At 38.7% G+C, this 12,630-nt stretch overlaps 1 protein-coding gene across 3 annotated transcripts in view; it reads left to right on the top strand.

Annotated features, from left to right (window-relative positions):
* MTA3 (metastasis associated 1 family member 3) overlaps positions 1-12,630 on the top strand; it is a 126,555-nt gene that overhangs the window by 86,767 nt on the left and 27,158 nt on the right. For 2 of the 3 annotated variants that reach the window (XM_037528155.2, XM_054701159.1), the window contains exons 10-12: positions 4,273-4,347; positions 6,184-6,242; positions 11,367-11,488. In XM_037528155.2, coding sequence (XP_037384052.1) covers positions 4,273-4,347; positions 6,184-6,242; positions 11,367-11,488 — 256 coding nt within the window. Of the gene's footprint in view, positions 1-4,272; positions 4,348-6,183; positions 6,243-11,363; positions 11,489-12,630 lie in introns of all 3 variants that reach the window. The other variant, XM_037528156.2, reaches the window with a different exon arrangement.

The following is a 12,630-nucleotide window of genomic DNA, read 5'->3' as shown; positions in this document are numbered from 1 at the left end:
GAAGCATTTGGCGTAAACTAATATATCCTACCTCTTATGATGTGGCATTTCAAAAATTATTTCTGAAGCAGAATTATTACTTAACAATATGAGTTGTTATGTGAAATCCCAGATATGATAATTGGAGCTGTTAGTGTCACTGACATTTTTTCTAATGGAAGACTTCACTCATACCCAGATTGGTAGATCTTTTCATTTAGGATGTGCAGCTGAAAATTTAAAATGCATTGGTGGCATTTAGCTTCAAATAGAATAGTACACTAATGCAATGTTATTAATATAGGAGTTATTACTGTTACATAGCAATACCACTAGATAGAAACTGCAAAAACAAAACCCCCTGAAGAACAAAATCTGCAGGTCTGATGAAGGAGCAGAAGGTAAGAAACACTGACATGAGACCGCTTTTCCTTGCAGTGAGTGTGGCATGCTCACTTTATGTTCTAGGAATCAAGCTGTTCCGTTCAACATCTGTTTATAGAGCGCCCACACCATGCCAGGCCTTCAACACTAGCTACAGCAGGTGCTAGGCACACACCAGAAATCTAACAAAGTCCTCACTCTAGGGAATGAGTTCATTGTCAAGACCAAGAGATTGAAATACATACTCCCAAGTGAAATATGTAGTGTGACAAGTATGGGAATATTAGAAAGGAAACTATTAGTTGTGCCAGTGGACTCAGGAGTGGCCTCCCAGATTAACAGTATTCCAACTGGATCTCTGATGATAAAGGGAGAAAGCAGTATACATCTATAAACCTTATATAAAAATAGAAAGGGAATTAAGGTATAGAAGGAAAATAATTATACCAAGCAAGGGCAGAAATGTGTGTGTGTGTGTGTGTGTGTGTGTGTGTAGCTTCTTTAGTGTTTTTTCCATTTCTGAAACTCATTCTTTGTTGGCTTTCAAAATCAAATTTCCCCACTATTGTCCTCCCTAGATGTCCAGAATTCTTAGTCTGATAAGTGACCTAAACCTTCATTCCTGAGGGGTCTGAGCTCTGGATTAGATTCAGTGTTCTTTGGGTATTAGTCTGCATTACAGACAGAAAAGGCAAATCATATTTAGAATAATTGTTAACTCACTACAAATAGATAACTGCTATTCCAGTATGCTGAGAGTCTAATATAACTGAGGTATTAAAAGGAGTGGTGCCTAATGATAAAGGACTGATCACAAAAATCTACAAAGAGCTGATGAGACTCAACAACAACAAAGAAAATAATCCAGTCAAAAAATGGGCAGAAGAGCTAAAAAGAAACTTCTCTGAAGAGGAATTGCAAATGGCCAACAGGCATATGAAAAAATGTTCGACATCACTTGTCATCAGGGAAATGCAAATCAAAACTACCATGAGATACCATCTTACACCAGTGAGAATGGCACATATTAAAAAAACTAGCAACAACAAATGTTGGCGAGGGTGTGGAGAAAAAGGAACTCTCCTGCACTGCTGGTGGGAGTGCAAACTGGTCCAACCACTATGGAGAGCTGTGTAGAGATTTCTTGACCTACTAGACATAGAGCTTCCATGTGATCCAGCAATTCCACTCCTAGGTATTTACCCAAAGGACACAGAAACATCAATTCCAAAGAGCACCTGCACCCCTATGTTTATAGCAGCACCTTTTTACAATAGCTAAGCTTTGGAAACAACCCAAATGCCCAAAAACAGATGACTGGATCAAGAAGATGTGGTACATATACACCATGGAATATTACTCAGCATTCAAAAGAGATAAACACATGCAATTTGCAGCAACATGGATGGCGCTGGAAGGGATCATGCTCAATGAAATAAGCCAGAAAGAAAAAAAAATACCGGATGGTCTCACTCATAGCAGGAATCTAGAAAACTTAAATAAGGGACCAGGAAAAAAAATAACTATAAGAAAGAAAATAACAAAATCAACAAACAACTATGAACCAAAGACACTCTATGGGGGGTGGGGGGCGGGGAAAGGAGGGCTTGGGGTCAAAATAAGGGGGTTGTAATTGTATGGGGAATATAGAAATAAAATTTAAATAAAAGGAGTGGTGCCAGATCGGAGGCCAGTGCGCTTTGCTCCTCACAGATTGGTCACCTGGAGTAGTCAGATCAGATTGGGTGAGAGGACATCCACATGGTGGTACCATGTATGATCTGTCTCCTTGCCTCTGTGTTCACGTGTTTATGTATCCTTTGAGCCATCATTGGACGACTAGGGAAAGACTGATAGCCACAGTGAAGACAATCTTAGTCACCAAATGAAAACATCCTTTACAGAGGGAGTCCATCCCAAACTGCCATTCCCACAAGCCTCTTTCCAAAGCCTCAGAGTTAGGAATCCTCTAATCTGACTCCTTTCTTGGTTTTGCCATGTTCATTGTGACAGTTAAATAACACAGTGGTTATGGATTAGTGCCTCTGGCCATCTCTTCCACTCTAAGTAGGCAACCAAATGTTCACCCTAATGTTCTGTCCTCCATTAGGATCTCCCTTCACTTTTCTTCACTGTGCTTCAAATCCACTCCTGCTTGGGGCTGAAATGCTTGGCAGTATAACTCTGGTTAGTGCCAGTGTATCATACAATGCCATCTGCCATAGTAGAATTTTTCCTCTTTAATTGACATGTCAAAGGGAACTCCCTTGAAGCTGTGAGTGACAGTGGAGAAGAAATGATGCTGCATTGAGAGTAGATAGACTGGGATGTGTTACACCTGCCTCCTTGACCTTCACTTCTCCTTGATAAGAGTGGTGCTGCTGAGAGCACAGCTGATTAGGACATGTTGGTTTAGATAAAATGTGGCTCACAGTGAGGCTCAGGTTACAAAGTCGTTTGGTTTCCTTTTCTCAGCCTTCTGTGCAATTGCATACCAGGGGCTATTTCTCGAAAGAGAAGTACTTTGGAACTGAAGCAGTCTTAGCTTGCTTAAAACGCTAGGGCACCATGCCAGTGACTGTCCTGTGAGGTCTCGCCTTACAGGCGCCTTACACCATCCTTCAGACATTTTGAACTCCATTAGCGTGCTTGTAGGATTGGGGAAAATCTGTATTTGCTGTAACTGCAAGGCAAATGCCAGTGACTGCTGATTTTGTCCTGCACTACTTGTAAGTAGTGTTGGAGTTGCCACCCAATTAAACTTAAGATAATTTCTTTCTTTAAACTCTATCTGTTCCTCAGACCAAGCAAATGGGTTTAATGTGGAGGTCAAAGGAATGGCATGGAGTTTGTACACAAGTCACTAACAGACCCCTGGCTGCTCTGGGAAGCACCGTTTTAACTCCTTAACCCTTGTAATAGTGCATTAGGGAAAGTTAGGTGGGAGTCAGAGAGAGTGATGAGTCACTATCTGTGTATCTGCTGCGACAGCTATGTAGCATCAGTCATTTTGTATGGAGACTTGACTTGTCCTGATTTGCATGTCGTGTGACCAGCTTCTCCCTTTACAGAGGAACGTACTGGATATATTCTTTGATTGTGGGTCTCAGTAGTTCATTTGACCACTTTTGGATAATTATGAACCACACTTTTTTTTTATTTTTTTTTTTTTAGAGGCATGTTTTATTTATTTGTTTGTTTGTTTGTTTATACATACATGCATTGGGTACAGTCAGAAGTGCGGGAGGGTGAGAGAATTCACCAGAGCCAGAGCGGGGAGCAGAGCAGGCAGAAGGACCGAAGTACACTGCTGAGGGGAGCAGCGGGCGGCAGGAGAGGTCTGCGCGCCATGTGGGACCCTCCTCCGGTGGCCGGGGAGCAGCCGGGGATTGAACCGGCGCCACAGAGGCCGCAGGCAGCTTCGCAACCCAGCGCTCAACTGCTGCGCCACCAGGGAGGCCCATGAGCCACACTTTTTAGAGATTTAGGTTTTTATTTATGTATAACAAAGTAAGTAAAAATAGAGCAGTTTTGAAGAGGACAGAAAATACGGTGGAGATGTAATGACACCCAATTGTAGCTAGCATCTTTGGAAGTTAAGCAACTCAGGCTAAATCCTTTATAAAAATTGTACTTCAGCCCCACCTCTAGCCCAAGAATAACTTTCCTAAGTCATGAAATACTGTCAGTCGTTATGTTTATAATTTTTAAACAAAATATGTAGTGTGTTGTATTCAACTCTCTAACCTGTTCAAGGTAACCTTTGCTAAAAATTCTCTTAAATTTATTCAAACATTTCTTCTGGAACCAGTCTTCCATGTGGATATTGCCTCATTTTAAAGAAGTGGTTTTAAAAGAAAGCAGTTTATGCAGTAACTTGTCTTCATTAATGTTAATTTCTTTTTTCAGCTCCCTTGGAAATCGTTGACTAGCATCATTGAATATTATTACATGTGGAAAACTACTGACAGATATGTGCAGCAGGTAATTGTTTTCATACTGTGACCAATATGATTGCGTTTAAGTGAACGTTGTTTATATTTTAATATTTCTTAGCAGTATATCTAATTTAAAATTTGTTTTGCTTTGTCTGTTCTAGACTATTTAAACTATTTTAAACTGCATGATTTTTTTACCTTTAAAACATTATGTTAACATGATTCTAGTCTTGATATTAAACTTCAGAATTCATTATGACAAATATTTTAGAAAGATGACAGGCAGAGTGACCACTTTACTTTCCTCTCAGGTAGCTGGTGCGTCTTTGGGTAATGAGGAAAGTTGGCAGGAATGACCTAAGATGTGATGCCAGCACAGCCTTTTGAACAAGTTATTTTTATGAACTATTGAAAATGTAGACCCATGCCATCAGCCATACAATCTGAGTTATTTTGAAACACCTAAAAATCCTCTGTGTAACATTTGTGTGAATATATCCCCCAAGTCTTTGATCTTAACTGTAGTAGTTAATCTTACTAATTTGAGTCTTTGGTACTGTACATAAATTTTTCTACAAAATTATTTCTGAAAGGAGGGTGTTATTTACTTTTGAATGCTTCTGAAATGTCCCAAATTGAGGTTTTTATTTTGAATAGTACTACTTTTGGAGAAAGGTACATTTTCCTGAAGTGTCCTCTCTCAGTTGGCACTTGTTTTTATATACTTCTGGTCACATGCCAGAACTGGTAAGGAAAGGGGCAAATATATTTAACACAGACATTATTTTTCCTAAATATGTGATCATATAGTGGCACACCTTGGATACTATAAAAATACACTTAAGGATCACTTTAAAAATAACCATCCTGTGTTGTTGAGATATGAATAGTGAATAAAGTGCCCATGGCTCGTTGAATAATTTTTGGTATCAATGTCTTATAACTCAAAAGGTGCTAATTTCAAACAGAGGCTATGTACTCTGGAAATAAGTTTTGTTTAAAGCAATAAAGGAGTCTGTAAAGATGATTGAGGTGATGGTATCAGGGATAGTATGAAAGTATTTGGATAAAATTATTTCCAAAAATTTCAATTTTGTCTCTCAAAGTTTTAAGTTGTTCCCTTTAATGTTTGTTTTCTTCTCAATGAGAAAATGAAAGATTACCTTATATTCTGGTTTGTCTTCGTGTTGGTTATCTAACATATATTTTTTTTCTTCTTCATTTGCATTCATTGTTTTCCACTCTGCATTCAGAGAGTGAGGGATTTTTTTTTAGTATATATAAGATTTATAGATATATGTATGATTTTTTTTCCCCATTCCTTTCCTTGCATTTGACTCCTAATTGGTTCCTAAAATATGATGTGAGTTCAGCCAAGCTTTAAAATTTACTGCCTATCTCCCACCATTTGAGGGTAAATGGTTATTTAATTGTACTTAGAGTAGTTACTATTTCTTTTGCATAGACTTTGGAAACTAACCATCTCTGAATATTTTTTCCAAAGACAAGGATTGTGGGTTTTTTCCTCCCAGAAGTAAGGAAAGAAAGAAAGTAGAAATTAAATATGAAAAGTAAAAATGTTTTCTTAGAAATCCTGTGGATTCACTCACAGAGGAATGGGAAATGAAGTTGTTCTTGGTTTAGTTTTTTAAATGCATGTTTAAGATGTTTTTAATGCTTGTAGTACTATACCTCAGAATCTAGTGGCTTTGCTTACAGATTGCTACAATTTAAGAAATGCACATGAAAGAAAAGCCAGTCTAAAAGTGGTAATTTTTGAATTATGCTTGAATATTTCACTGTTTTGATTTTTTAAAGACAGTGAGTTTATAATAATTATTAAGCATTATATGTAAAATGTCTTATCTCTCTTTTGAATTAGAAACGTCTAAAAGCAGCAGAAGCTGAAAGTAAGCTGAAACAAGTATATATCCCAACTTAGTAAGTAGTGGAGATATTTTAAAATATTTGTTATGGTGTTAATTCTGTCAATACAAAATACGTCATGTTGGTCAGTTTGAGCAAAATTTCTTATACTCAAAGAATGAGACATGCTTTGCATTGTATTCCTAGAGTGATTTTTTTTAGAAAGAAGATGGCTTGTAAGACAGACCCCGGGTAGACACTAACAAAAGGAGTAGCAAGGAAGAATGCCATGTCTGCTCCCCCATCAAATGCAGAAAAGTGTCAGGAAAGTCTGTAGTTTGAAGCAAATGTGTTTCAGAAAGCTAACAACTTTTGAAATTTCTTTGTTATAGAGTGGGTTTTGTTTGGGTAGTGTGCATTGCTTGGGGGAAAGGCTTGAGAAAGTAATCAGGACCATACTTTTGTACACGTTGGAGAAATAAAGGTGTTTGATTGTTTCTAGTGCCTGGCCTTCAGTCAGTATCATCCTTTGAATTTAGAAAGCATTGTCCTATCCAAATGAATGCCTCTTATTTTTTTGTTTGCTATGTTTTAATTTTAGTATGTGTGCTGCTGAAGCAAGCACTGCTTGCTGTTTTAAATGAATTATAATGTTTTCTTCAGATCTTTAAGAGTTCTGTTGTTCAGGAAAATTTTGTTTATTGAGTACCAGAAATATAGTGCTATCCTACGGTCTTTGGGAATTAAAATGAAATTTACTACAGAGTTTTGTGTCCCAAGATTTTTCCTTACTCTTTGAGTTCAGTACAGTTGTTTTATACCCAGCATTTTTTTTTTACTGAATTTTGATATGTTAATACATATTTTTATATATAATACATTTTATTCATAGATAATGATTTGTGATATTTCTTATTCATCTTTTACCTCAAGCAGATAACTCTAGCTTAATTTTAAAAACATGTGATTTACAGGGTCCATAATTTTTAACTCAGCTATAATGTCCTTCTGCAGAGTGGTTTCTAATATTTTAGAAAATTATATATTTTATTTGACTAGTTTATAAAAGACCCATTCCCTAAAGAAAGCACTGTTGTGATCCACCTGTCTTAGACTTTCAGAAGCAAGCACACCAACTTTCTTGTGCTATGCAGTGTGTCACAGCAGAGGAAAAATAACACTGAACCAGTTTTGAAGAGCTAACCCAGATAATTATTTCTGTTCTCTTTGCATTGACCTTGGAGTTTTGTTCTAAGTCATAAGACCAACAAACTATAGTCTCCAGGCCAAATCTGACTGACCTGTTTTTGTAAACCAAGTGTTGCTGTAATGCGACCATGCTCACTTATGTCTTGTCTAGGTTTGCTTTTGTGCTACAATGGCAGAGTTCAGTGGTTGCAGCAGAAATTACAATATCCACAAAGGTTACTATGCCAATGCCTGATTTAAGTGAATGGTTTTAGAGATCAAGACAGAGTTTCTAATCATACTTTAAAAAAAGTTATATAAGCCTATATACATAAATAGACTAGATGAAGCTGCATTTCTGAGTTGGGTAAGAATCTGAACACTTTGAAAAATTTTCCAATTGACTGTGAAATGAAATATTTTAAAACAAATAACAGATCAAGAATTATTTTATTCTGTCATTCGTTTGAGCTTGGCAGGTCTATATGAGAGCATCCTGTTCAGTACTAGAGTTAGAAAGATTAAGAAGACAGGCTGTCTTCTGCAGCCTATATTCTCTTGCAGGGAGAAAGATGCCAAACAGCTAGTCACCCAGTGTGATGAGTACTACAGTTGAGAAGAATAACATTTTTTTAAAAAAATTATTTCTGCATAGCAGAACTGGGGTGTAGGCCAGTGGTGCGGGGTGGGGTGTGTATGTGTGTGGTGTGTGTGTGTGTGTGTGTGTGTGTGTGTGTGTGAGAGAGAGAGAGAGAGAGAGAGAGAACCCACCAGAGACAGAGTGGGGGGCACAATAGGTGGATCTACAGAAATAGGCAGCGGGCGAGCCTGGAGAGGTCTGCTGTGCCATGTAGGTTAGTTCCTTGGCCACGAATTGAACTCAGGCCACAGTGTGATGGTGCTGAGGCCCAACCCCTAGGCCACCAGCAAGGCCTCAGAAGAATAACTTTTAGGAGAATTTATACTGGAGGGACCAAACTCAGTCGACACTGTCTGGAAGGTTTCTGGAGGAAGTGAATTTAAATGAACTCTGGAGAATGATGAAGAGGAATTAACTCTAGTAGAAGCTTCCAGACCTATGGGATCTTGAGATGGGAAGGGGCAGAATATAGTTGAGGAGCTGAGGAAAAGACAATGTGGCTGGCATAAAAAGAGAAAGCTTGGAGGGAAGGAGGGCTGGTAGGGTAGGCAAGAGCCACGAGCTTACCTAGTTTGGTGAACAGTAGAAACAGATTTAAACAAAGAAGTGTCATGATCAAATTTGTACTTTAATAACACTGGCTGTACCATGAAATGGTCTGGAGAAGGGGAGAGGAAGAGTGGGTGTAAGGACTTGAGGTTCTTGGAGAGGAGTGTGACAGAGTAGGAGCGTGACAGAGTAGTGGCCCTGGACATGGTGTGCTGTTTGGAGGTGATTAACTCGGTGTGGAGGCTAGAAGGGGGTGTCTGGCTAGCATAACTAGGTGGATTGCTATGCTGCTCACTAAGCTAAGAAACTGTGGCAGAGAACAAGTTAGGTCATTTCAAGTTTGCACTATTCAAAAGGGGGTATATTAAATATGCTGCCAAACTCAGGGAAGAGTTTAGGCTAGAGCTATAACTTTGAGCTTTTCATCAGCATTTAATACTGATTTTGAAACTATGGATGAAATTTCTTAGGGAGTGCATTAAGAAAAAGGATCTTGGATCAAGTCTTGAGTAAATTCAGTGCTTATATATCAGAGTATGGTAGCAAAAAGGGATCTGGAGGTGAGTGCATTCTCACAAAAGCTGAAGAAATGTATTTCAAAGAGGGAAAGAGCTTAGTAGTGTCATATTGTGCTTAATAGTGCTGGTAAGACATTGCCAAGGACTTCAGCAACAAACAGAGATCATGGTGACTGTTAATGTACTGGTGAGGATTGCGTATAAGCTGAGGAATACAGACAGTTCTCAAGAAAACTGTCGAAAGGGCAGTTGAGAGTGTTCTTGAGTGGGGGTGTGTGTGTGTGTGTTGGGATAGGGCCATGGGAGAGTTTTTTAAATGGCAGAAATGTTTACATGATAATGGGAAGGTTCCAGGAAAGAGAATCTATTGGGGAAAGTTCTCAAGAGGGCTGGAGAGTGAAATCTGGAACACTGTTGAGAGGAGGAAAGATTTGGGCATGAGGTAAAAGTAAGGGCAGTTTCATATAATGCAGCTTTGAAAGCATTTTTTCAAATATTTGTCTTACAGTAAATGTTTATTCAAATGGTCACATTGAGATCAATCATTAGTCCCCTGAGAATCTGTAGGTACTTAGTTTTCTTAGCACATTTTTAAATCTATAGTCAGCCTTTACATATGTTTTCCTTTTAAGATTATTATAATTAAGACGAGTGGTTTAGTAAATGAAAGGATGATATAGATTCAGTTGAATACCTAAATTTGTGGGGTTTTTTTTTCCCCAGGTAGCTCTACTGTAGATTTGTATCAGCTCCATTTCAACATTTATATTTAGCCATTAGTTTAGGATTTTTGTATTTCTGGGAAGCCTTCTGACAATTTCTCAGTCATTTGATCCATCATTTATATGCAGTATATTTTTTAAAATCAAGAGTATTATTATATATCCCTGGAAATCTTGGTTATTCTAAATCATCACTTTTCATTGTGTATGTTTTCAACTGAAAACTGTAAGAAGATAAACAATTCTGCCTTGTTGAAAATGTGTTTTTAATGCTAATCTGTCTTCAAAACACATTGCTGGCTCAAAGTGTAAATAATACCCCTCTTTACATAGGGACCTCAGTGTTCACAGGGGTTAAGTGATTCCTTCTGGGACGGTGGTGAGGTGTCACCTATGAGGCAGAGCAGCGGTGTTAGAGAGAAACCTTAATTTGCTATCAAGTTAGGTTTACATATTAGGATTTCACTGGTAAACAGAACTGCGGGAAAGGGAAGCAACAAAGAGGAAACACTGAGCCATCTATGTTGAAACTCAAATGTCTTGATAGTTGTGAATTCTCATTGTATCTGAAGCACAGTAAGACAGTCTGCATTCAGTCCATCAGCATTTATTTCTAATAAATAATTTGCTAATTTATTTTGCTTATTTTCTCTCTAGCAGTAGACATGAAAGCGCCTCTAGAATGAAAACTCCTTGAGGTCAGGCACTTTCGTTTACTCTAGGCACTGGATAAATACATGCTAAATGAACAGTGAGTTTATTGAGCACGTGCTGTATGTACCTGTGTATGCGGATTCATGGCTGATCCGCAGTGAGTTAGCGTATCCTAGATGAGGAAGCTGGCCATGTTTCCACATTAAGGACAAAGATAATCGGAGACACACCCTACCTTGGGTGAAGAATTACAGCTCTGGGGAATTTGCATGTAGACTTTTAATAGATGTTCCTTTTGTCCTCCAAAAATTTTATATTCTAAATGCAAATCCTCAGAATACATTTATTAGTTTTTGTATGTTCAAGTGCTGTGTATAGTCTCATACACATTCATGGTAATAGAAGTTATGGTGAGCAGTTTAAATCTTCTGAAATGCTAATGTACCTGTCTGGCCTGGACGTGTGGCCCTTGGGCAGCTCCCTCCAGAGTCAGTGGGTAGAGTTAGCAGTTCTCACACCAGCAGCAGGAATGGGAGCATGATTTTCTCTGAACAGAGCACACTGCCTTTGGCTTAATTTATATGATCAAAAATATCATTTTCTTAGGAGAATTTGTGATACGTAATAAAGCTTAATAATATTTATCTTTCAAAAATATCAGCATATTGTAAGGAAATCATATTTGGATAGAGAAGAGATATGGCTGTATTTATTTTGTGAGTGTCAGGCATAAGAATAGTTTTTACATAGCCGTGTTTCATAAAGATGAATGGTTTGGGTTCTTTTTAACACTTTAACCAGTTTGTTTTTTTCTTCACCAAACATTCAGATATTGATGTGTTGTTAAATCAGTAATGGGGTATAAAGTCTTTTGTCTTTGTTATACATGCCATTTTTATCACCTCACTTTATATTTTATTGAAAGCAGCAAACCAAATCCCAACCAAATATCCACAAGCAATGGTAAGCCTGGCACTGTGAATGGAGCTGTGGGAACCACATTCCAGCCACAGAATCCTCTTTTGGGGCGAGCCTGTGAGAGCTGCTATGGTAAGTCTTCTCCAACAAGGCTGTCTTTTCTGGCTTGAGGCCTACCTTGGGGTGAAGTTCAGGAAAGTGGGAGGGCGTGGGAAGGGGGAGAGGTGGGTCCTGCACAAAGCAGTACAGTTTCTGAAGAAGGAGAGAAGCCCATCCTCACCTTGCACCTGGACACGACATGTTTTGACCTTGTTTTTCCTTTGCCTCACTTCTACGGTGTCCTGTGTGGGCTGGCTATTCCAAGGCAGCTTTTTTTTTTTGTAAATTTCATTCCAATAGGTCCAGATACATATTTCTTTCTTTCTTTCTTTCTTTCTTTTTTTTTTTTAAAGATTTATTTTATTTTTGTATACAAGAACTGGGGTACAGGCCAGAGGTGGGGGTGGTGGTGAGAGGATTCACCAGAGACAGAGTGGAGAACAGAACAGGCAGACTGACTGAAATACACAGCTGAGGGGAGCAGCGGGCGAGTCAGGAGAGGTCTGCTGTGCCATGTGAGTAGTTCCCTGGCTGGGGATCAAACTCGTGCTGCAGTGGCTGCGGACAGCTTCATAGGTTGCGTCTTAACCCCTTGCACCAAGGCAGCATTTTTAAGGCTGCTGTCAGAGTTGTTACTGTCCCATGAAAGCTACCAAGAGCCCCTTTAGTGTGTCTTGTTATACTTTGACAAGTTAAAGACTCAAGTAATTCTATGTAGGAAAGACCTGTGTGTGGACAAACTGCTGTTTATAATCCCAGACCGGGTTCTTCTTAGGCACCAGTTTAGGGAGTACTATTCTGTGAGACTTGCTTTTGGTCTCAGGGTCCCAAAGTATTTGTTCATGTCAAGAGACCTACCAGAGGTGGATGGTATTATTTATATTTGCCCTAGGTGCTAAATTGAGTTGGGGAGGTCAACTATTAGGTAGGTGATAAACTTTTTAATGTTTATTTAAAATCTCACACAATATAAAATCTCTTACTTATTGGTGACATTATCACCTGTGTTTCCTTCCTATCAATGTGGTTTGAGTGGAAGAGGGAAGGAAACTAAAACTGGTGCCCAGTTTTTGTCTCTTAGCAGCTCTTTGGGGTGGATGTGGTCTGTTGCCCTAACATGTAGGGATAAGGGAAGTTTGCCACTTTGCTCCTTGCTCCACACCAGCCTTAAGCAT

The sequence above is a fragment of the Talpa occidentalis genome, unplaced genomic scaffold (assembly GCF_014898055.3).
Source record: "Talpa occidentalis isolate TD23 unplaced genomic scaffold, MPIMG_talOcc4v2.1 talOcc4.5, whole genome shotgun sequence".
Classification (NCBI taxonomy): Eukaryota; Metazoa; Chordata; class Mammalia; order Eulipotyphla; family Talpidae; genus Talpa; species Talpa occidentalis.
This window is presented reverse-complemented; position numbering and strand designations above follow the sequence as displayed.